The following is a 26,883-nucleotide window of genomic DNA, read 5'->3' as shown; positions in this document are numbered from 1 at the left end:
CCTGGGGCAAAGAGTGCAGCAGGGTCAATCAGAGAGAATGCCCTTTGAGATTAGGCCTTTTTTAAAATATATCGTAGTGAAAGATGCAGCAACAGATTAAAGCTCTTGCATAACATTACAGAGAAGATGGACAGATTAAAAAAAGTACAATTTGTTAATGATCTTGTACTCAAAAGGGGAGATATTGCATGGTTAGATAATTTATAACACTGGGGCCATGTAGAAATGTGCGGGCGCATTATGGATGAGACCAGAGAGGGTGATGGCACAGAAATTAGAGCAAGATGCAACAATGCAGTAGGCATGCTTTGATGAAGGGAATACCTTAATATCTGAATCAACTATTAAATATAGTAATGTTTGTATCATTAAAATGCTAAACAGCACTGATCATTAGCAATGGAAAGTTAATTGGTAAATAAAATAAAATCAACAATAAATTAAAGTCAGCAATTTTAGTTCATAGGTTTATGATTGGGAGAATGGATTTTTAAGTAGGTCAGTCATGCATGTGCCTTGCTTTGTGCAATGAGGCTTTCCCTTCACTTCTCTACTTACTGGCACTTGTGTATTGGATGTTGGATCTCTCACATAAATAGTTGGTTCAGATTTACGTACTCGATTTTTCTTCAATTCTTTTGGTTCTTCAGAGAAGCTCTTTGACTTTACACATCCCATATTTTCTGTAAAACAATACATTGGTGAGGCTCTGCAAAATTAACTGCTGTTCATGCTGCATGTTCCAAATATTCAACAGTGATTCTAACTAGGTAAAACCTTAACATCTATTTATGTTGTCATGAACATTTGGGGGTGACATTTTGGCTCTAATTGAACTATATTGAAAATAACCTAGATTGGTGTGTAAAATTTTCTACTGATATGCTATCATCCAAGATTGATGTGAGCTCACTTTTTGCATTAAGAAAGCTTTTCCAAAAATGTAGATTTACAATGTACACTTATTCAGTTTAGTGTTCATTTCTAAAGCTCATGATACCATATTAGCAAAAATTCTGATCATCAGATATTACATCCCTATTTTCCCAAATTTCAAAGTTGCTGTTGACAATAGAACAATCAAAATACTCTGCAAGTGTCTCAGCAACTGATCATGGTAGTGTAGCAGTTAGCGTGACACTATTACAGCACCAGTTACCCAGGTTCAATTCCAGCTGCTGTATGTAAGGAGTTTGTACATCCTCCCTGTGACTGCATGGGTTTCCTCTGGGTGCTCCAGTTTCCTCCCACATTCCAAAGACATACGGGTTAGGAAGTTGTGGGCATGCATTTTGGCACCGGCAGCGTGGTGACACTTGCGGGCTGCCCCTAGAACATTCTATGCAAAAAGGTGCATTTCACCGTGTTTTGATGTACGTGACTAATAAGGAAATCTTATCTTAGTCAGTCTTCTTACATCTGAGAAATAACTCTCATCTACCCTTTCTCACCCTCTTTACCACTTCCCCAACCTCTAATAGACTATTTTCCAAATGTCATTTTTAATCTTCAATCTTTCCGGTCATTCTGATCCACATTACAATAGTTTCAATGCATATTCCTCAGCAAAATGTATTGTACGAAAGACATTCAAACCAATGAAGACATATTACAAATCTATATTTTGAATTTTTACATAATACAATGAATAAAAATTCAAAAATATGGTTTTAATTACGCAGAGAATAATTGTAAAGATTGGAATACCAAACTCTCTTTAGATTTCTAGCTTAAACAATTTTACTTCAAATGAGATTAGCCTGACTGACATTTATCACAGTTAAAGTAATGATCTATATTAACCTTCTGATTAATTTTAATATCTGTCAGCTCTTCCCACACGTTGACACTTCCTGACGTTGCATTCTAATCTTTGACACTCAGAAAAGTTCTGCTAACTGAAGTTGAATTTTATTCTCACTGATGTTTGAGATTGAATTGTGATCTATCTTATGCTATATCCCCCCAATTCTAACGTAATTTTTTTTTAGACCAGTCAATGTATTCAGGGTGAAGGCAACAACTGGTATGCAAAATGTGGACTGCAGATGCTGTCTGCAGATCTCCATTCAACAGGCTTCTTGCAGATTTGGCTGAAGTGTGACAATGTGCTTCAATGAGCCCTTTGGGGAAGTCTGGAGATTAATAGCGATCTGGTCCAGGCCCATTTACAAGGGAGCCAAGCAAGGAGAAGCAACCAAAACATAGATCGGTTGAGTACTGCAAGTTTGGGGTAGTAATTTTGAGGGTGGAAGAAATGAGTGAAGACATGATGTCAAAGACGATTCTAGGAGTGAGAGAAATAAACCAAAGGGAGAAAAAGGTGGAACTGGATCCTATGGATTCTAGATTGGAGCAGCAACCAAAACACACATAACCAGGCAAAGGAAAAACTGAAGTTATGTCTGGTCACAACCCTTCCCCGCCATTGAGGATGTCTTCAAGAAATGGTACCTCAAGAAGGTGGCATCCATCATTAAGGACCCTCACCATATGGGACATGCCCTCTTCACGTTACTACCTTTGGGGAGGAGGTACAGGAGCCTGAAGACCCACACTCCACATTTCAGGAACAGCTTCGCCCTCTCTGTCATCAGATTTCTAAATGGTCCATGAACACTACCTCATTATTCCTCTTTTGCACTATTTATTTATTTTTTGTAGCTAATAGTAATTTCTATGTCTTGCACTGTACTACTGCCGCAAAACAACTAATTTCATGACATATGTCAGTGATAGGAAAACCTGATTCTGATGGTTGTAGTGAATGAGTGGGCTATGTTGGGTGGGGTGGATTTGGGGGAGAAAGGACCAAATTTGACAGGCACCCCTCCCATGCACTTCTCAAATCTTTGAAATTGTACTTCAATTGACAGCAATACTGATGTCACAGATTACTGAATTTATAACACAGTTTCACATGTGAATGCAGAATTGATGTATTCTTTAAGTAAGAGCTAGGTCTACTCACAGCAGAAGAGATCACTTTATAAAGGAGCTTGGTATTCTAGAAAGGGAATCAGAGCAATGTGATCTGTTGGATTTCAATTATCCAAGGAGAAGGGTGGAGAATCTCCCAAATTTGTTTCCCCACTTGACTGTGCAGAATGTTACATGGCTCCAGGTGGGTGGGGAGAGTATACATCATCATGCACTAAGTATTGTAGTGCTGTGGGACAGGTTGGATGGAACGGCTGGATTTTTACTGATTTGTTTTGCGCTAAGGATTTTGAAATACGTTGGTGCTGAGCATTGTGTTTTGAAAGAATATATTTGCATTGATTTTAATAATGGGGAAGTTACAGAGAGCAGGAACTGAAAATATCTACAGAAGAAAATAATGCTTGTAAAGCGTTGTGGCTAACTGTCTGTTTTAAATTAATCAAACAGAGATCTCTCTTATTTCAGAGCCCGTTAGCAGATGGTCAACTGAACAGTCACACCAGAAGGTAGGAGGAGAGACATCGGTGGAAGGAAAACCGGAAAAATAATTGCTGGGGAGGAAATAGACATCAGCTTACTCCTCCGCTCCCTGTTGGAGATGCAAAGGGACAGAGGGCAATGTGGGGAGAGGGGTTTTGGCACATAACCCGGGACTTGAAACAGGAAACTGAAAAAGATGCAGGAAGCTTTTATATTTAATGTGGGAAAAATGTGACCGAACTTGAACATCAGCCCCTAAAAATTGAAAGGCCATACGTTTCAGGAGAGATTGTGAAATTTGCTTTGACAGCCAGCAAGTGAAGTGGGTGAACCAACGTCTCAGTCCAACTTCAAAATGGTTTTTAGAAGTGAGCGTGAAGGGTGCCTTTCAAAGACATGGGCCTCTATTTTAATCCCCACCCCCACCAGACCGAGGTAACTTCAGTCTTTCCTGTGCCTGCTTATATCTGTTTTGGTTGCTGCTCCAAACCACAACCCATCACTCCCATTCCTATCCTTTTCCTCCCTTTGATTTACTTTCCATTCACTCCTAGAATCCTCTTTGCTTTCACTCATTTTTCTTGCTACCCCAAACTTACAACATTCTACCCATCTATTTTTCTGCCATTGTTCCTGGACACTCTCTCTGAGATCTGCCTGGAGTTGTCCCCCTCCAGACATCCCCAAAGGGTTCACTAGGGCACATGCCTCTGCCTCCTCCTGAACAACAATCACAAACACCCATTAACTTGCACCCTGATCATCCTGTCAAATAGAAACTCTGGGAATAATCTTTCCAATGTACTCTTTAATTCCCAACCTCCCACCCCAACCCCCAGTGCAGAATCTGTGGACCCTGCCAATTATCACCACCCCATCCACATTTCCCTCCAAAATATCTCACCACTGTGAATGAGGGCTTGCCAATATTACTGTGGATGGTTTCATCAAGACCATGAACTTGAGGGAAAGGAAGCAAAAAATGGATGGCTAATTGAACCTTCTGCTAAATGACACCTCCCTGTCTGGCTGTGACTTCCCACCACTTGTCCCATTCAAACTGTTACAGGAGTGGTTTAGAGCTTACCAAATAATAATCCAATCCCTCTGGCTCTCTCCTTTCTAGAGCACGTCATCTTCTTCCACCTCTCGTCTCATAAAATCCTTGTTTTACTACCCACACAGGTCACAAAACTTGTCCAGAAGATATATTCATTGCTTTGCTCCGTGTTATCCAATGATTTCTCATCTAAAGATTTCAAACTCTACCTCAATTTATCAAATTCTCTCCTGAGTTTTCTGCTATCCTCCCTTAAGCAGTCCTTCTATATTTAGAGCCATTTTTTTAAAACATTGACATTTTATATGGTCATACTAAGGCCAGGTCTGATCATATCCTTTTATCACCCTCTCCCCACACCCCTTTTCCCCTCCTAACCAGAATTCTTGTAGCTCCAGAGAAGGATAAAACATTTTCAGTCCCCTTAAAACTACATTTAGCTCTTCATTCACCACAGCATTACAAAACTCACAGCCTTAACTCCATATTTGTCATGTATTGCTCCTATTGTTGTCCTATTCTAACCCAAGTCAAAGTCAACTTAATTGTAACATGCACAAGTACATGTATGCACAGCAGCATCACCAGCAGATAAGCAATATTCACAAGAAAAACAAAAATTATACACTTTTTTTTTACGAGAAAACACAATTAGAACAAAGGAAAAGGGACTTCAGGCTTCTGTACCTCCTGCCCAATGGCAGCTGCAAAGAGTTGGCACGGCCTGGATAGTGGGCATCTTTAATGATGGATGTTGCCTTGAGGTAGCACCTCCTGTAGGTACTACCAATGGTGGGGAGGGGTGTGCCCATGATACATTGGGCAGAGTCCACTACTCCCTGCAGCTTCTTACATCCCTGTGCATTCGAATTGCCGCACCAGACCATGTTGTAACCCATCAGGATACTTTCAACAATAAATCCATAGAAGTTTGTTAGGTTGTTTGGTGACAAGCCAAACCTTCAGTATTTTGTCCAGTAAGGCATTCAGTTTTCCTCCATTCTTAAAGTAACATCAGCTTTAATGGATGGGGCAGTTCACAGCACCAGACCCCAGATCGCAAAGTACTCAGGTCCTGATTTCTCCTGTCAAAACTACTTATGATTTAAGGAACTGTATTCCATCTTAGAATCCAGTCTTTTTAAGACACACTTACATTCTCTACACCCTCATCAACAAGTGCACATAGCTCATGGATATTTGTTACAAAGATCTAGATATCTGATCAACTCTCTGCAGCCTCCCTCCTCTTATTTCATTGGTTTCTTTCCAATCTCCCCTCTCCAAGTGCATCTTATCCACTGGACAATCCTCCAGATCGCTCAACCCTTTTCTCTGAAAGAGAGAAAACAAAGTAGGAATAAATAAGTATTTTTTTTGGAAGGCTGTGACCAGTGGGTTGCCACAGCTGGAGTGCTGGGACACCAGCTGTTCTCAATCCACATCAATGACCTGAAGAGGTCAAGTGCAATATATCCAAGCTTGCTGAGATACAAAGCTGGGTAGCATTGGGCAGCGAGGGGGATACTAACAAGTAAATGGGCAAGTAAAAGGCAGATGGAAAATAATGTGGAAAAGTGTGAAGTCATCTGTTTGGGTAGAAAATAGCAGACATTTTTTAAAACGACAGGAGATCAAAAAGTGTTGGTGTTCAGAGGGAACTGCATGTCCCTTTTCACAAAGCATTGCAAGTGGAGCAAGTAATTAGAAAGGCAAGCAATGAGTTGACTGTTATTGCAATTTGAGTAGAAGACTCCAATTAAATACGACTCTGGTGAGACCACACCTGGAATGTGTGTACCAGTCTGGTCTCACTACACAAGGAAGCTTATATTTACAATAGAGGATATCCAACAAAGGCTCACCAGATTGATTCCCAATGTGGCATGTTTATCATACAAGAAGGAATTAAACAGATTAGGCCTATACTCTCACATTTAGGTGAATTACATGCAAGTTACAAGGATAAATGTAGAGATAATGATTTCCTGCACTAGGGTTTACATAGCCAGTGGTTACAGTCTCAAAGTAAGAGGTCAGACGGAAGATGAAGAGTGGATAAGAAATCTTTTGAATTATCTTCAAGGAGGCTGTGGAAGTTCAGTCACTCAGTATATGCAAAAAAATTCAAAGAATGTGGGATTAGTACAAGGAAGCAGTGCCAGGGTAAAAGATCAACTATGGTCTTAATGAATGGTGGAGCAGATGCCAGGGACTGAATAGCCTACTCTTGCTTTTAATTCTTATGTTCCTAAATTGTTACCCCACAACTTCCCTTCCAGCTCCCTGATTCAACTGATCATGTTGACAGTGTTCTGTTCCCTCACCACCACCACACAGGAATCTCCTCCCTCTTCAAATCGTTGTCCCTCACTTGTTCCATTTTCTAAGCTTACTTACCTGAATATTCCTGACCCAGCCATCCAATTTGGTACATCCAACCCAAAGATCAAGCAATGCATGTGTCCAAACCTTTTGACATCCCCAAGATCAATAAAATTCATATATATAGTTATTGGTTTGCCAATTCTTTATTTTATTATACAAGAATATTTTATTTTGAGAGACTATATAAAATCTTGCTGACTTACTAATATTATCTCAACACTCTCCAGTTCTCTGTACATCCAAAGTATGGCCTCATCTTCACCTTAACTTTCCCCTCCATAGTCATTTGGCTTAATCCTGTCACCCAAGTCTGTGCCTAAATTCCCTTTCCTGGTTATCCCTCCTTGCCAAAGAAATAAAATGGTTCTTAGCAAAATCACAAATGACACTGACGACTAGAGACCATGTTGATCAAGGTCTTCACATCCTCAATCCAATATTTCATCTTCCTCCAAGTAGTGATTAAATATAAAAGACACATTCACTTCAGGCACCTCAGTTGCAGGTTACAGAATATCTGTCAAACAATTTCTGAAGGTTCCATTTATCAATCCCTTTTACATCTTGAAAGATTGTAATAGCTTCTCTCTACCACTGGTTAATTCTGGGACAACTTGAGGATCTATCATTAACATCTATATTTTGTATCTCAGAACTATTCCTGGCCAATGCCATCTGAAAACATCACATTGCTTTCTATGCTTAACTCACCATCACCTCTGTCCTCTTCCCCTGTCCCAAGTTGTCAGACCCTCTTTGACATCCAATATTGGATAAACAGGAATCTCATCCACCTAAATAACTGGAAGACTAAACGACAGACTTTTGTCTCCACCACCAACACCATTCCCAAGTTCTGACAAAATCAACATCAAATCTGACAACAGACACTACCTGACCTACTGAATATTTCCATCAATTACCGTTTTATTCCATTTCCTAGCCCTAGCTCCATCCCCTTCCTTGGCAACTTCCTGAGGCAGGACTGAACTGTTCACAACTTGTGTCATAAAACCACATTTTGCTGCTTCATTTAGATTGTGAATTTTCATAACATTGACCACAGCTGCCAAAATCATTATTCAAACCTTCGCTGGCTTTACATTTGTTCCAATGCACTGTTGCTTAGCCTCCATCATTGTCCTGCCTGTAAACTTGAGGTTACACAGAATCCTGCTGCCCATGATCTGACTTATCATTAAATTCTATTCATTAATCACTCCTTTTCTTGTTGCTCTACATTGACTTACAATTAAAAGAATCCTTTGATTCTGAATATATTCATTGTTTTCAAATCCTTCCAAGGCTTAGCCTTCTCTAACTATAATTACCTCCAAACTTGCACCCCCCCCCTCCCCCTTCAATGTGGGGCTGTTAAGCATTGAAACTTTTAATTGCTCCATCATTGGCAGCTGAAATGTTAGTGGTCAAGGCTCTAATATTTGAAATTCCCCCTCTACACAGTTCCAAACAATCCCACCTCCCTAAAAATGAACCTCTTCAACTCTTGTCCTTAAACCTGTTATACCACAGGACATTTATCACAGCATGGCCTGAAATAAATAGAAGGTTTTGCTGTTGATTTTGTTACACTTCAGTCAGGCTCCGATTTCAACCTCTTGAGCAGCAGGGTGACAGGTGGTGGGATGCCATACAGGGAAGATTTAATAAGTGTGGGGCAAATCTGGGGTAACAAAGGCATTCATTGATAATATGAAAATAATTTTCAATGCTTATTGGGGTCTTCATGAAAGGAAGGACACAAGAGAATTGAGTGCATGGTGTATTCATGATTAACTCTCCCAGATACTGTCTATTGTTAGTACATTTCAATTACAAACGTAACAGCAAGCCACTATACAAGAATTACTTCACTATGTATCAAGCTGTGAAAGTATTTGCTGCCCATAGTTACTACAGGAAGTTTGTTCAAGTAAATTTATACCCCTGCAACTAGCTGTGTTAACATAATCCATCTGCTATTTGCAATCTCTGACAGCAGGAATACTACATTGTATTTCACCTCAACTAGTTCTTTAGTGAAAAAAATCTTAAATTTGCTACAATCTCCCCTCAACACAATTGCTAACTCTTGTATGCAGTGAGTAAGTATAAAACACACATTTATTTTCAGTTTCCCACATTGTAAGTTACAGAACATTTGCCAAACAAGTTATGATGATTCCATTTACCAATGTCCATAAAATTTTGAAAACTTTATTAAGAGCATGTTCAGCTGAAGGAAGGAATTCTTCTTCAGTTTAACATACTCTCTCCATAACTCATTTGCATACATTAGATTGGAGTTTGTCCTTTGGCATATTGAAATGGTGGAGATCATATTGAGAGTGATCAATTTACAATGTTGTTTTGATAATTACCATTTCAATCTCAGGACATTTTTTAAAATCTCAAGTCACTTATAGAGTTTGAAGTTTGGCTCTAGTAGAACAGACTAATGTTAAAGGATCCCACAACATACTCTCACTGGAATCAGAAAGAAAACTAAGTACAAAATTAAGTTTATTTGCAGAGCTTTCCATACTTTTAAAATGTGTTATCATTTCTCTTCTTGTGCTTTGGTTTAAAATTAGGACTGCAGGCATGCTAAACTTTACAGAAACTTCTCAAGGATGAGGAAGTCTTCTGCCAATTCCTGTAATTTCTATTTTAGATCTCAGACTGAAACGAAGTTTGTGTTTGGCATTTAATTGGCAATTTCATACTTTTTAAATAGACTGCCCATCATGCAGATTGAAAACCAAAGTTAAAAAATATATATTTTACACAAAAGTTCCAGTGATTTAACCTGAATGCTTTCATTTCTTGACCTTCATACAAGCAGGTGGAATAAAAAATTAGGTGCATCAAAATGAGGCATTGTCTGAGTCTATGTTGACTGGATATCATCCATATACAAGACCTCTAATCCTCAAAACACTGGAAGCATTCTGGTGACAGGTTAAATTAAATTAATCTCAGTGAAATAAACCACTCTCCCCAAACAAGAAGCCAGCCTTCAATATACAAAGCAAATTCCCATGGATTTTGAAGGAAATGGACAAGCAAGCAAATTTCAGTCATGATGAGGATTCAAAAGTACATTTCACTTTCCAAAATATTTGTTCAGTCCCTTCCAAGTGAAATCCAAGGTGGACAACAATGGATATTATGCACAGAAGATACCATTAAATGTAGCAGTTGAGTGACAAGTTAATCAATGGGATTGATTGATATATTATTTATTATCAATTTTTTTTCGAAGAGGCCATGGGCATTTTTAATATTGACACTGCAACACTGGAATAAGCAAAGCAGCATGGCTTTATAATTTTGTCCATACAATAGTTTCTTCCCACTGCTGAACTGATAACAGAGTCATGGAGTAGGATCTGAAGCAATGGATTTGGAGTTTTGTTCTAAATAAAGGTAGAGTATCTGAATATCTGCCTTGACTTAATCTTTAAAGGTTCTGCTGATTGCATTGGTTTCAGAGTCAGTAGTACTAAGCAAAAACATAACAGGCAAACAGCCAACCATTCTTCATAAGCAGGAAGAAGTCTCCCATCAACCCCCTCAAAAAGTGGTAAAAATTCTGAGTGTAAATGGGCATTCTAAGCTTAGAATCAATAAATAGAAAGCTCTAGGAAGAGAAATCCATATTACTGCTGTGTCTGTCTGCTTGTAACTCTAGTGATTTATTTGATCCTGATCTGAATCCATATCCCCTCCATGAGTTGACTTATCTCCTGACTCACACCAAGTTGTTTTCTCTAATCAACACAATGACTTACATTGATTCACACTCCAGTAACAACCAAGATTCAGGTTCTCATTTTTGGATTCAAATTCTGTCATGGAATCAGTATGTCAATAGCTCCTCAACAGTATATCTCACTGAAAACTATGCTTCCCCAAGTCTGGTGCACTGTTTATTTCCATTGCCTTGCTGTGCTGCCTGCATTGCAGCTGTTTTGACATCAAATTTATTCACCAGACCTCAAAAACAATCCCAATAAATTACCTGGCCATTTGTATTGTGTCCTTATGTGACATGGTATTACATTTCAGCCAAAAATGTCCCTAGCACACATCTTAGAAAGTTTTATACATTAACACTGCTCTTTCAACACATTTGACTGCACTCTTATGAGTCTGAAATAATTCTTCTTAGGTTGCTTTTGATCAGTTCTATTGATAGAGAAGGAAATGATTGGGACAAGTCAAATCAGGCATTAACTAGAAAGGCGGAATCATTATTTCTAAAAATAAAGACAGATGTTGAACTGCACTGAACCAGATTACGTTCAGCAGCTCCCATCTGATAAGACAAAGTCCACCAGGAATCATAAATCACAGCAGACAATCAGTTGTGTTCATACCAATGAGGTCTCCCCAGATGGAACTATTTTATATCCCTGCCCTTCCTTTCTTTCATTTTCTATTTTTTTTCCAATTGTTCAATCAAAATTCTCCAAATGATGTTACATTCCCTCTCTTTATGGTACTTTAGCATGGATTTGTCTGACCAAAACTGGAATGTTATTTTTGAATGAATAGTTTGCCATTTTAGCTAAATAAAATCTTCCAGCAAAATGGAAATACAGTGCCATTTCTAGGCTTTCGGAGTCTCTGAAGAAGCAAACACAAGGCTTACAACTTAAGAATGATGGATAAAAGCAGATGAATTCTGAGTAATAGATCACTAAAGGAAAAGAAGCAAATCAGATAAAGTAAAATTAAATGGAGTTGAGACGTATTGGTCAGAGAAAATTAGGGAAAGGATTATTGTGGGGTTGGAGTAATCTTGAGGTTTTGTTTTCTTTCAATATTGTGTACATAGATTATTTTGAATTGAATTAATAAACTAAAACAGTAATTTCCAGAAGACACCAAGTTTTTTTTGGAATGAGAAAAGGGCCCATGTGAATTGAGGAGGTGCTCAAATTTTACATGTGATTATTATAAACCCATGACCACCACATTTCCCATCACTTGCATCCTAGCAGAGGAGATGGCCTTTCATTAGACCACATCTCAATCAGAAAAAAATAGTTCTGACAAGATCTTCCTTACCGTATTTATCGTCATTTTGATGAATAAGCAGGTGCCTGAGGGCACGTACCACTAGACTTAAGGACAGCTTCTATCCCACTGTGATAAGACTATTGAACTGTTCCCTTATACAATGAGATGGACTATGACCTCATGATCTACCTTGTTGTGACCTTGCACCTTATTACGCTGCACTTTCTCTGTAGCTGCGACACTTTACTCTGCACTGTTATTGTTTTTACCTGTACTACATCAATGGACTCTGTACTAACTCAATGTAACTGCATCGTGTAATGAATTGACCTGTACGATTGGTATGTAAGACAAGCTTTTCACTGTACCTCGGTACAAGTGACAATAATAAACCAATACCAATAGCAAAATTGCACAGTGTAACTGGAGCTAAACCAGTTTCCTATTGATTTATCAATCCTCATTTCTTCTTCTATTCCTTCATTGTCCAGAAAGTTCAAAGTGCTGCTAACACGTTGTTGCAGCTCTATTTACTGGAAACCTAATTTTCAAAGAATAATTTATTGAAGTCCTCGATTTCTCTGTTCCACATTGTTCAGTATTTCTTTAGAGTATAACTATAGTTCTGGTATGTTGTTCCAAAAACCATTACCGCCAACCGCTATGTTATGGCCATTCCGTTTATGGAAATTCACCCTTACACAATTCACCAATCACTACCCAAAAGGCTGAGATATGGAATCAAATTTGCTCTCATGGAATTTGCATGAAAAAACAGTAAATAATTCAACATGAGATTTATTTTTTTCAACTCACATTTCTTGACGCATGTGCAGATGACGCAGTTTTGTGACACAGGAAATTACGATATGGACTGTTTCTGGGAAAGCAACCCCCTTAATGTGGGGATCACCTGTACAAAGTTATCCACATTAAACTGCATCTTGTACTGGCTGTCTACCAAACTGCTTTCTTTTCCTCCTCAAAGTCATACACAGTCCTCCTCACTTAGTCCTATTTAGTCTCCTACTTACATCAGCAGCAGCTTTTGATGTGCTTCTCCCATGTTAGAATCCAAATAATTGTGTATCAACTATTTGCTTCACATCTTCATTTCCTATCCATTAGCTAACTTTAAACCTGGATTACCTGTGGTGTCCTCTGAATGTGTAAATTCGATCCTTATTCTGCCATATTGACCCAAGACCTGAATGATAACAACTCAGTAGAGGCCTGGTAGATTGGGTTTCAATTGTGTACAAGTTGCCTTGTGGAGCAAAAGAGCTCTTTTTCACCCCACTAGGGAAACTTGGGCCACCTTTGCTCCCAACTAGCCCCTGATTGAGTCTTTCCGTAGGGCATGGGAAAGGGCCATTTGGCCCATCAAGCCACCATTACCTCTTTTACTTTATTCATCCAATTCCCAGAAATATTTATTCCCAGTTGTCACCTGATGTCAGGATTCCAATTTGTGGCTGCTGGCTGAGGCAATGGTCCCTACTGGGTGTCTGAACCCAACTATAGGATGGATGCTCAGGAGTGAAAAACCCCAAAGATCTTGTTGTTCACTCATCCAGGATGTTTGTGCACATCAATTCCCACACAAGCATAAAAAGTAAAGCCAATTTATCTCTAATTAAAGATATTAATAATCTCCAATTTAACTTCAGGCAAGTGGGGAGTAAGGAGAATTAATAATTCAAGCAATGCTACAGGAATGAGATTTGGGCTGCTTTAACTCCCAGGTCAGCTGCCAAAACAGAGCCAATGGACTGATAGACCTCCAGGTCTATCTCATGGGAGTTCCACTTTAGGGAAGTTGGGGAGGGCGGGAGACATGGTACTGCTACTCCAGAAAAGGGAAATTTGTAGAAAATCATCTGCTTGAGATTCTTCTGGAACAGATTCTCTTCCCAAAATCTGAACCTGATGGTAAAACCACAATAGTCTCCTTGCATAGGCCACCTGGTAAAAGTACACAGGTCCCAGTAGCACCAAGGCCTAATACACTATGTACAAAGGAAATGTGCCAGATTTGAGTGGGGGTCCTTACTCCCTCTTCTGTTAAAATCCCAAATGGCAAAATCATAACCATCTTCTGCCAGGTAAATAATTTGTGCATTGAACATATATTTTATCCATTTGCTCACATAACAACCAGCAGAAGGATGTGGGAAATATGATATTTACTGAGCTTTCAAACCAATTGACAGCCAGCTTTAGAGCAACATGTTGGGCATGACTGATAGGAAAGGGGCAAACCGCTTACCTCTCCAAAGAACACCCTTCCCTTTGCTTTCAGACAAAATAGCTTTCTTGGAACAGAAAAGCATAAAAGGGAGAAACAGAATTTTAGAAAGTGCACTACTTGAGTTTCAATCCAGATCAACAACTCATATTAGAAACACAATATCAAGTAAACATTTTGATTCCACTGTCAAGAGCATTCAAATCAAAGTGGAAATCTCATTTGGTGCACTAAGCAAATAACAACACCAAATAGATAATCCACCTTAACCTCTAGAGAATAGCAGCGCACTGCCCTGAAACTATAAATAAAGCCAGAATAAGGAATTGAAAGTCTGAACTGAAATGAAACATGTTCTCATCTCCATGTGATCATTTCACAATTAAAATGAAGGTCTTTCTTTGGATTAACCAAGCAAACAAATTAATTTCCTCTCATCATTCCTTCGGAAAATGATACCTACGGATAGCTAAAGCTTTCCCAAATAAGAGCTATTTCTCAGTAAAACCAAAATAGGAACAACCAATGTGACATAGTCAGCTTCCACCTCTGGTGGGATCCTCACTTGCAATGGGCATTGAGAAGAATTTGGGTGATTTCATTTATAACACTACAGAACACCACCCGTGACACAATACTCATTACAATGCAGCATAGTTTGGCAGACCCAGTAGGTAGCTTGCAATATCTGTGTTATTCATTTTTGCTATGGCCCTCAGTAAACAAAGTGAAAAGGAGGTAAATAAGTTTTAAGAAATAACTGGGAAGAAAACAGAAGTGGATTTCCTGGGCTTCAAAAAAAATGCAGACCAGGACATTGCTAGTCAAGCAGATCATTTGATCTAGAAGAAACAGAGACTCTGTCCTGAAGGCTAATCATTTTACTGGGTCTTTAAGAACATTGAGTATTTCCTAAGGGCCATGCACAGCAAACTTAGTTTTAACTGCTAGAAAAACCTGGAGAGAAAGAAAAGTAACTTTTAATATCTTTATTCCAATAGACCTCAGAAACAATGAATACATTTTTTATGGTAATGTATTATAATTTATTAAGGAGGATGCTGCTAATTTAACAGTACAGGAAGTGGTGGCAGCTTACACATGGAGATGGCTGGACATGTAGAATGATGGCAAATGGCATATATAATATATTAACATCATTTATGCAAAATACATTTGCATACTTGTGGTCTGCAAACAGCACAAGCCAGGTGTTCAAAAACATGGCTTCACAAGACAGTGGAGCACTTCCACATGATTCAAAGGGGACCAGCTAATCTGGTGCGTTGCTCTGGATTTTGCTATATAAACCCTGTTTATAGGTAGGTTCTCTGTAAAATTTCTACTCACCAACCTTACTGCTGCCCTTTTCATTCCCGCCCAATCACAATCCTAATTCAATACTCTCCACGTCCCCAACCAACTATTGATCCCCATCAACTGAAGCTCTGATGCTTTCTCCTTAAACCTGTGCGTGCGTACCCCCTCATCTCCGCAAACCACAACATCTGCAAGTCTCTCTGCTTTCTCCACAATGGCAGAGCTAAAGGAAACAAGGTTTTTGTGTGCATTTCCCATCAAGGTCTGTTCTTTTAGCCCACAGTACCTTCTGAAGTATGGGACAATTTCTAGACCAGAGTATTGAATCAAGGGAGTTATGCAAAACACTTATGAAACACTAGTAATGCCTCTGCTTGAATAATGTCTTCCCCTCTGGGCAAGTTTGAAGAGAAGGTGAAGAAGAAGAGAGTCTTTCTCAGTAAAACCAAAATAGGAACAACCAGTGTGACATAGTTAGCTTCCCCCTCTGGTGGGATCCTTACCTTCTGTGGAGAGACTAAAGAAGCTGTCATTGTCCTCAGAGTAAAGAAAGTTTAGTGGAGTAAAAACAGAAAATCCTGCAAATAAATCAGGCCGGGCAACATCTGCCAGAAGAGAAACAGGATCAACATTTCAGGCTGAAGAACCTCCGTCAGAACTAAAGAGGCTTAAACCTGAAACAGCAATCATTTTTCTCTTTCCACTGATGCCACATGAGCTTCAGTGTTTCCAGCATTTTGTTTTTATTTCAGATTTCCAGTATCTGCAAGTTTTATTACTTTCATTTGTTAAGATTTATGAAATTATTCCAAATTATGAATGATTTTAGGAGAATGTATTTCAATTGTCAGATGGATCAGTAATCAGAGGCCACGTATTTAAGGTCATCAACAAGAAACTGAATGAGACATGAAAAAATAGCGAAAACTTTCGAAAGGAAATCGGATAAATAATTGAAGGAATGAATTTACACATCATAACTAAAGAACAGGTTTGGGATCTACCAAACAGCTGGTACAGGAACAAAATGTTTGTGCCCATATTCGGTGCTTATCAGACTTTCACTGAAAATGCAATACACAAAGGTCTGCCAAATGGTACTGACATGAACGGCTAGGTAATTTGTCTCATGGTAATATTTTCAAATAGCTGATGTTCAGAAAGAACAACTCTTTGTGGGAAAGTGACATCCTCCTGATCAGATAGGCAAGCCTTTGGTTTAATACCCCTTCTAAAGTACAGTATCTCAGCAAAGCAGCAACTGTTCAATAGTGAAAGTGAACTGACTATGCTCAGACTGAATTGAATTATGCTAACGTGTGGAAAAATACACGCTTATGAATTCTATCCTAAATGGCTGAACATTTCAAATGTAAACTGGTTAACAGATCAATTGATATGAACACTGGTTATTCACATTTCTACTGTTGCTCCTCTAACTGATGTGCATTTCCTGGTCTTATTTCAGATTTCCAGGGGATGAAATTGTGGGGAGGAATGGGGAGATGCTTGATAACTTAATAGAACAAATCTAGCATTTAAGCTTCTCTGAAGGGTCATACCCATCTCCTTTAAAAATCCTTTTTTAAATTCATTAAGTAATAAGTCAACTCCTTAATTTCAATGAAACCCATTTATCTGTATTATGGAAAGTATAAATGGTAGTTTAATACAGGTGTTACAATCTAAAAAGACCCACATTAGCCAATAAGATCTGTTTTAGGATTTTATTGCAAGACTGTAGATAACTGGGAAACATACTTTGTATAAAAATAAAGTCATTATTTTCATGTTCTTTTTCTTCTGAATGGATTCAACCTCTTTTTTTATTTTCTTCAATCTCCTTACCATGAAGCATCCTCAAATGGTTAGCATATCCTTACACATTCTGTTATACCTGCCCTTTAATATGGTTCAAACCCAGTTTTAACTGACAGTGACTCTCCCAAGAATTCATTTGCCTGCCTCAAACTGTTCAAGGTTAGCCCAGAGTTCCCTTTCTGTATCACCAAACAACAGCATTGAAAATATCCATGAGCATATCTAGACAGAAAATATTCCTCTACACCCTAACCAGCTAAAGATACAGTATGACATATGGTCAATTTAATAGAATACAAGCATTTAATGAAAATGATAATTTTGACTGTTGCCTTTGCTAAATAGTGCAGTGTTAAAAACATTAGTCATGAAAGGAAAAATAGTTGTACTATTTTCAGTTTAATACCCGATTATAAAGTTATTATATTTTATCATCTCATTGGTAGCAGATATCCAAAACAACTGAAATGTTTGAAAGTTTATTGAAAATAAGCATTTAATGATTGATATATGTAACAATAGCTTGCACCTATATGGTTTTTTAACATCATAAAACATTCCAATCTGCTCCACAAGCTTACCAGGCAGAGATTAAGTAAAGATCAAATCTCAATAATCATTCTTCATCAGAAAATATGGTTCTATTTTCAGTTCCAACACCATTTTCTTTAAAAGTAGAAGTTTACAATTGCCTTGCAAACTTCTAGCTTTATGCCTTTTTTGTCCTTAAAAAAAAGAGAGCTGCAGGACAGTCAATGTTTACTGTGATCTTTTTTTAAAAAAAGGAAACCCTATTTAGTTTAAAATAAAATTTTCCAGTATTTAGTCATTGCCAGGGGAAGCACTTTAAATGATTTTTATGTCTAAGAGCTCCAAAGATAAACATTAAAAAAATTCACTTCCTCTGGTAGTATGTTAGCTTACATATTCATAATAAATTGCTCCGTGCATCATTTTAACACTACTACTAATCCTTTAACATCAAAATACTGAATGTTTTACACAAGGGATAAAGTTCAATACCTTCTTCACTTCGCTCACACAGAAACAGTTCAGAAACTGAAATTCACTTACTTCCCCGATGTACAAATGGGAATCAGATAAAGTTGGTCTTATGGCCGTACCAAGTGTCAATTTTCAACGGATTCAAGGGAAATTGTCCTCATGTAGACTTTCTATTATTTAAAAACACACACCAAAATTTGTGTGACATTGAGAAGAAACTACTTCAAAGTAACAGCTGCTTAATCCACTCCGTGGCACAGCTAAAATTGAGGAACTAACTGGTGCTTTTTTTTTCACACACTACTTCCTGGTGTTTACATAAATCAAATAAGCTCCCCAACCCAGACTGGCTACACAATTTGCATGAGTCTACAGTAAATTTCCCAGCCTACTCTTCACTAATGACACAAACGTTGACAGTTTTGGCTGAGATACAACAGGACTTCAATCCAGTTACTTGGCTAAGAAACCAGTGAGACAGTAAATAAGAGTAAGAGAATTCAGTTCAAAGCTTTTCTAAATATATTTGCCAGAAAGGCTTCTGTTGTAGTATTTTTTTTAACTTAAGTTCCAACACACTATTTGAAGTCTCAAAAGGGCAATTATTAACAGAAACCCACAACATGATTCCAATACCAAACTTTGTAGCTGGGTAGAAAGCCTATAATGCATTTTCATGTGATGTCAAAATACTGAGATAGAAGTGACTTCTGGCCTTTGTGGAATTGAATCAGGAAATCAATGGGACAAAGTAAACTTGTGATTCAGGAGTTATTCAAACTTGAAGGAAAATGCTCCATTAACACTATTTTTGTTCGGCCACATTAACGCTCAAAACTAACAGCTATACTTATTGCAGATATTTAGGAATTCTACTTGCTATGCAAGTCTACTTGATGCTCATTGGTCATCTTTATTACAACCATGGAAACGGTGACAAAAGCAGGAAAAGCAAGTTTACAGTATTCTTAAAATAGTGGAGTAGAGTTTCCGCTCAGGGTGTAATTGATAATTTGGGCACAAATTGTGCTCAAATTCATGCTCATTACAAGAAATGGAATCTTTTGTTCCAGTTTGTACTCAAACATATTTGCATATCACCAAAGACAGAATTTTTCACAAACAATGGCATCAGAACAGTGTATTAGAAAATGTATCCTTCATTGCTTTTAAAACAAAAACATTGCTTGATGTATTTAAGTGGGATAAAATGGCATTGTTTATCATAGCTGAAGACACATTTATATATATTCCTTAAAATCAATGTCTGAGCAATGGAACTAGTTACCAGTTTTGTTCTCCAGTAGCGTACACATTTTTCTTGAAAAGCTTTGAGGGAATTATTTTTTGTCCTTGTGCCTTAAAAAACTCTTGGAAGGCCTGCAAATATCTAAATTAATGGAAACTTCCCTATAAGGTTCAATTCACTTGTGGGAGATGTAGTTTTATTTGTTTTTTTTTTAAATGAGCAAATTATATTCTGTACACTGTTAGTATCATCTGCCTGAGGAAATGAATGGAAACATTGCAGTTAAATTAGAGGACAAATAAACTAGAGATCTGGAGTGATGGTCTTGCAACAGGAATTCAAATGCCAGTACAACAGCTGGAGAATATAAATTCAATTAATTAATCTGGCATATATTAAATAAAACACAAGTTTCATAATGTATTTGTTTTTCAGGATCTGGGCATTACTGGCAAAGCCAACGGTTTTACTCCATCCCCAATTACCCTTGAGAAGTTGGTGATGAGCCACCTTCTGTGACGCACTGATGATGGTTCACCCACTGTGTTGTTGGGTGGGGAGTTCCAGGATTTAGCCTCAGGAACATTGAAGGAAAACCATTACATTTCCAAGTCAGGATGTCTGCAGCTTGGAGGGGAACTTGCAGATGGTGGTGTTGCCATGCGGCTGCTGCCTTTGTCCTACTTGGAGGAGGAACTTGAGTGTTTAGGAGGACCTATTAGAGTAGACTGGATGAGTAACTGCAGTGCATTATGTAGATAGTACATTCTGCAGTCACTGTGCTCCATTGGTAGATGAAATGAATGCTAATATAGTCACTCAGGAGCCAATCAAGTAGGCTACTTTGTCCTAGGTTAAACTTCTCAAGTAGAACTCCATTCATCCAGGCACATGTAGTATGTTCAGTTATACTCCTAAATTGTGCCTTGCAGATGGTTGAAAGACTTTGGGGTGCCAGGAAGTAAATTATTAGCCAAAGGATACCCAGCCTCTGACCTGCTCTCATGGCTATGTTAGATATGTAGCTGGTCTAGTTGAGTTTCTTGTCCATAGTCCGACAGAATGTTGATGGTGGGGTAGTCATCCATCCAATGTCATGACAGGTGGTTATAATCTCCCTTGCTGGACATGGTCATTGCCTGGCATTTTCATTGTGCAGATGTTACTTTTCACTTATCAGCCAATGTTTGAATGTTGTCTGGACATGGAAAACCTACAGCACAATTCAGGCCCTTCGGCCCACAAAGCTGTGCCAAACATGTCCCTACCTTAGAGGCCCATAGCCCTCTATTCTTCTCAGCTCCACGTACCTATCCAAAATTCTCTTAGAAGACCCCATTGTATCCACCTCCACCACCGTTGCCGGTAGCTCATTCCACACATTCACCACTCTGAGTAAAAAACTTACCCCTGACATCTCCCTTATATCTACTCCCCAGCACCTTAAACCTATGTCCTCTTGTGGCAACCATTTAAGCCCTAGGAAAAAGCCTCTGACTATCTACCCGATCAATGCCTATCATCATCTTATATACCTCTATCAGGTCCCCCCCTCATCCTCCATCACTCCAAGGAAAAAAGGCCGAGTTCCTTCAACCTGCTTTCATAAGGCATGCTCCGCATTCCAGGCAGCATCCTTGTAAATCTCCTCTGCACTCTTTCTATGGCTTCCACATCCTTCCTATAGTGAGGTGACCAGAACTGAGCACAGTACTCCAAGTGGGGTCTGACCAGGGTCCTATCTAGCTGCAGCATTACTTCTCGACTCCTGAATTCAATTCCACGGTTGAAGGAGGACAATACACCATATGCCTTCTTAACCACAGAGCCAACCTGTGCAGCTGCTTTGAGCATCTTATAGACTCGGACCCCAAGATCCCTCTGATCCTCCACACTGCCTAGAGTCCTACCATTAATATTATACTCTGCCATCATATTTGACCTAACAAAATGAACCACTTCACACTTATCTGGGTGGAACTGCATCTGCCATTTCTCAGTCCAGCTTTGCATCCTATCTATGTCCCACTGTAACCTCTGACAGCCCTCCACACTATCCACAACACCTCCAACTTCTGCGTCATCCGCAAACTTACTAACCAATCCCTCCACTTACTCATCCAGGTCATTTATAAAAATCACAAAGAGCAAGGGTCCCAGAACAGATCCCTGAGGTACACCACTGGTCACTGACCTCCATGCAGAATACGAACCTTCAACAACAACACTTTGCCTTCTGTGGGCCAGGCAGTTCAGGATCCTGAATGCAATGTCCCCTTGGATCCCATGCCTCCTTGCTTTCTCAATAAGCCTTGCATGGGGTACCTTATCAAATGCCTTTCTGCAATCCATATACACTACATCTACTGCTCTCCCTTCATCGATGTGTTTAGTCACATCCTCAAAAAATTCAATCAGGCTTGTAAGGCAGGGCCTGCCCTTGACAAAGCCATGCTGACTATTCCTAATCATATTATACCTCTCCAAATGTTCATAAATCCTGCCTCTCAGGATCTTCTCCATCAACTTACCAACCACTGAAGTAATACTCACTGGTCTATAATTTCCTGGGATCTCTCTACTCCCTTTCTTGAATAAGAGAACAACATCCACAACCCTCCAATCCTCTGGAACCTCTCCCATCTCCATTGATGATGCAAAGATCATTGTCAGAGGCTCCGCAATCTCCTCCCTCGCCTCACACAGCAGCCTGGGGTACATCTCATCTGGTCCCGGCGACTTATCCAATTTGATACTTTCCAAAAGTTCCAGCACCTCCTCTTTCTTAGTATCTACTTGCTCAAGCTTTTCAGCCCGCTGCAAGTCCTCACTACAATCACCCAGATCTTTTTCCATAGTGAATACTGATGTAAAGTATTCATTAAGTACCTCTGTTATTTCTTCTGGATCCATACACACTTTCCCCACTGTTGCACTTGATAGGTCCTATTCTTTCGTATCTTATCCTCTTGCCTTTCACATACTTGTAGAATGCCTTGGGGTTTTCTTTAATCCTGCCCGCCAAGGCCTTCTCATGTCCCCTTCTGGCTCTCCTAATTTCCTTCTTAAACTCCTTCCTGTTAGCCTTATACTCTTCCAGATCTCTAACATTACCTAGCTCTCTGAACCTTTTGTAAGCTTTTCTTCTCCTTTTGACTGGATTTGTAATAGCCTTTGTACACCACGGTTCTTGTATCCTATCGTAACTTCCCTCTTTTATTGGAACATGCCTATGCAGAACTCCACACAAATATCCCCTGAATATTTGTCACATTTCTTCCGTACTTTTCCCTGAGAACATTTGTTCTCAATTGAAGCTTCCAACTTCCTGCCTGAGAGCCTCATAATTCCCTTTACTTCAAGTAAACACCTTTCTAGTCTGTCTGTTCCTATCTCTCTCCAATGCTATCGTAAAGGAGATAGTGATCATAATTCCATCTCCAAAATGCTCTCCCACTGAGAGATCTGACACCTGACCAGGTTCATTTCCCAATACCAAATCAAGCACAGCCTCTCCTCTTGTAGGCTTATCTACATATTGTGTCAAGAATCCTTCCTGAACACACTTAAACTCCACCCCATCTAAACCCCTCACTGTATGGAGATGCCAATTGATATTTGGGAAATTAAAATCTCCCATCACAACAACTGTTATTATCACACCTTTCTAGGATCTGCTTCCCTATCTTCTCCTCAATATCCCTGTTACTATGGGGTGGCCTATAAAAAACACCCAGTAAAGTTATTGACCCCTTCCTGTTCCTAACCTCCACCCACAGAGATTCCGTAGACAGTCTCTCCATGACGTCCACCTTTTCTGTAGCCATGACACTATCTCTGATCAACAGTGCCACTCCCCCACCTCTTCTGCCTCCCTCCCTGTCCTTTCTGAAACATCTAAAACCCGGCACTTGAAGTAACCATTCCTGTCCCTGAGCCATCCAAGTCTCTAATGGCCACCACATCGTAGCTCCAAGTGTTTATCCAAGCTCTAAGCTCATCTGCCTTGTTCACTATACTCCTTGCATTAAAATAGACACACCTCAAACCGGTCTGAGCATGTCCCTTCTCTATCACCTACCTATCCTTCCTCTCGTACCAACTACAAGCTTTCTCTATTTGAGAGCAAAACACCTCTTCCCCAGTCTCTCCAGTTCGGATCCCACCCCCCAACAATACTAGTTTAAACTCTCCCCACTAGCCTTATAGCAAACCTCCTCGCCAGGATATTGGTTCCCCTGGGATTCAAGTGAAACCCGTCCTTTTTGTACAGGTCATATCTGCCCCAAAAGAGGCCTCAATGATCCAGAAATCTGAATCCCTGCCCTTCACACCAATCCATCAGCCACGCATTTAACCTCCACCTTATTTTATTCCTACACTCACTGTCGCATGGCACAGGCAGTAATCCTGAAATTACTACCTTTGCGGTCCTGCTTCTGAACTTCCTTCCTAACTCCCTATAGTCTTATTTCGGAACCTCTTCCCTTTTCCTACCTATGTCATTGGTACCAATATGTACCACGACCTCTGGCTGTTCTCCTTCCATCTGCAGGATATCTTGGACGTGATCTGAAACATCCCGGACCCTGGCACCTGGGAGGCAAACTACCATCCGAATTTCCTTCCTGCGTCCACAGAATCACCTGTCTGCCCCCTTAACTATTGAGTCCCCTATCACTACTGCCCTCCTCTCTCCTTCCCTACCCTTCTGAGCCACAGGGCCGGACTCTGTGCCAGAGGCACTGCCACTGTTGCTTCCCCCAGGTAGACTGCCTCCCCCAACAGTACTCAAGCAGGAGTACTTATTGTCAAGGAGTACAGCCACAAAAACTACATCATTGCTGAAGAATTGTGAATGGAATTGATCATTGCTCAATCATTAGTGAAGATCCCCACTTCTGACATTATGATGGAGGAAGGTGATTGAAATAGCACCTTAATGTGGTTGGGTCCTGGACACAGCCCTGAGGAACTCCTGATGTGATGTTCTGGGACTAGGGTGATTAACCTCCAATTACAACCATCTTCCTTTGCACAAGATAATAATTTGAACCAGACATTCAAAGAGGAGATAAGGTCTGAGGCAGATCAGCCTTGATCATCTAGATTGGTGGAGGAGGCTTGAGGGGTCCAACAACCTACACTTGTTCCTATTCTGTTATGGTCTTCATTAGTGTGCTTTTCACAATACCCATTAGCTTCAATTTACCAGAACTCTTCGATGTCACACTCACTCAAATTTAGCCTTGATGTTAAGGATAGTCATTCTTACCTCAGTTCTGGAATCCAGCACTTGACACACGTTTTGGAGGTCTGGAGCCAAATGGTTCTGATGAAACTCAAACTCAGAGTAAACACCACTTGATCAAACTATCGATGACATCTTTCATGACTTTGCTGATGTTTGAGATCAGGCAGTAATTAGTAAATGGAATTTGTCCTACCTTTTGTGAATGGGACATATCTGAGCAATTTTCCACATTGTTGAGTAGATGGCAGAAGTGTATTGTGGCTAAAGCACAACTAGTTCTGGAGCTCAGGACTTCTGTATCACATGGGGTGGGTGGAGGGAAGGGGAATGTTGGGAAGCCCTGTAATCTTTTCTGTGTCAAGTATCCTCGGCCATTTCTTGACAACATTTTGAGTGAATTGAAGTGGTTGAAGGCTGGCTTCTGTGATGGTGGGGATCTCTGGAGGAAGCATTAATAATCATAAGCTTGATACTATCCAATAATCATAAAACCGAACAAAGGTCACATTAATTGGAAAAGTCTTTATTGGTCTATTATTACGAAATGTTCCTGGTTGGTTATTTCAGTTCCCACACTATCACATGCGAGGAGGAAGAAGCATGCGAATTCAATGGATTGCATTTACATTAAAAACTTAATTTATAAATTTTCCTCAAACTAAATTAATAAAAGTGTTAAAAAACTTGATGTATTTTTGGGGATTATTTTATTTTATGATATATTACTAATATTAGTAAAATGCAGTTGGTTGCCCTGGCTGTTTCCATCTGAGCTAAAATTTTTCAGAGAGAAGTTTCTCGAGATTTTATTAATCACTGGAGGTTGTTTGAACAAGATTTTTACCCTTGTCATGGAGCAGCAAATGTAGTGATGCCAAAAAACCCTACATCAAAATACCCTGCAGATGGATCAAGGGCTGCAAATGAATATTCAGACTCTTACAGCATCTGTGGAGAACTGAAAACTGAGTTAACATTACAGGTTGATGACCATTCATCAGAATTTGCCAGTTTTGACATTAATTGGAAAGGCTGGTAATCAGAAGCTGTTGAGTGAGTTTATTGTTGAGTCCTGAGGGATGAAATGTTCCAAGATGGAAGATGAGATATTGTTCCTTGAATTTACACTGGGTTTTATTTGAATAATGTAAGGTGCCAAAAATGGAGGTTAGAGTGGAAATGGATTGGAGAAGTAAAGTGACAAGTAACTGGATGCTCTGAGTCACACTTGTGGATTGAATGGAGATGCTTTGCATTGTGGATATCAAACCGATGTTTAGTTTCTCCAGTACAAGAGATCACATACAAGCATCAAATACAGTACATGATGTTCAAAGTGCAACAGGTGAATTGCTGCTTTCTCAGTTAGGATGCCTGGATGGTGGGAAAGAGAGAGGTAAAAGAACAGGAAGTGCATTTCCCACAGTTGGAATGAGCAGCCAGAGGAAGTGGTTGAAGCAGGTACATTAACAACATTTAAAAGGCACTTGGACAGGCATATGGATAGGAAAGGTTCAGAGTGATATGGGCCAAACGTGGGCAATGGGATTAGCTTCGATGGGAATCTTGATCAGCATGGACCATTTGGGCCAAGTGGCCTGTTACCATGCTGTACAAGTTGCATGGGACAGTGTCACCAGGAGTGGATACTAGAGGAGATGGAAGAGTAAGTCAGGGAGTTGTCCATAGTAAGTGAAGTCTGCTGGGGTGAACACTTAGGGGGAAGAATGCTTGAGAGCAGAAGTGCAGGAAATTGAACATTAAGTAAGGAATAAGGAAGACATCCAGGAAATACTAGGAAAGAATACAACAGATAAAATGGAGAAGAAGAAACTGAGAGAATGGAATAAAGCCCTTGCAGGAAGTAGAGTGGGAGGAGGACGTGTAATCAAGATAGCTGTGGGAGCCTGTGGGGTTGTAATAGATATTGGTCGCCAACTCAAACTGAGATGGAGATAGACAAGTCTAGAAAGGGAAGGGTCCGAGGTGGACCTTGTGAAAATAAGAAAATGATGAAAGTTATACTTTCAGCAAAAGTTATACAGAAAAAATAAGCAAGGGGTCCTGAGTCAGACTAGAATAAGAGT

The 26,883-nt window shown here is 39.5% G+C and overlaps 1 protein-coding gene across 3 annotated transcripts in view; it reads right to left on the bottom strand.

Moving 5' to 3' along the window:
* Positions 1 to 26,883, bottom strand: part of lyn (LYN proto-oncogene, Src family tyrosine kinase) — a 101,086-nt gene that overhangs the window by 58,687 nt on the left and 15,516 nt on the right. Inside the window, exons 1-2 of one of the 3 annotated variants that reach the window (XM_052023973.1) lie at positions 18,363 to 18,558; positions 559 to 683 (exon numbers count right to left, since the gene is read on the bottom strand). In XM_052023973.1, coding sequence (XP_051879933.1) covers positions 559 to 678 — 120 coding nt within the window. In that variant the 5' untranslated portion in view covers positions 679 to 683; positions 18,363 to 18,558. Of the gene's footprint in view, positions 1 to 558; positions 684 to 18,362; positions 18,559 to 26,883 lie in introns of those variants that run through there. The other 2 variants (XM_052023975.1, XM_052023974.1) reach the window with 2 other exon arrangements.

This window comes from Pristis pectinata, chromosome 9, assembly GCF_009764475.1.
Source record: "Pristis pectinata isolate sPriPec2 chromosome 9, sPriPec2.1.pri, whole genome shotgun sequence".
NCBI lineage: Eukaryota > Metazoa > Chordata > Chondrichthyes > Rhinopristiformes > Pristidae > Pristis > Pristis pectinata.
This window is presented reverse-complemented; position numbering and strand designations above follow the sequence as displayed.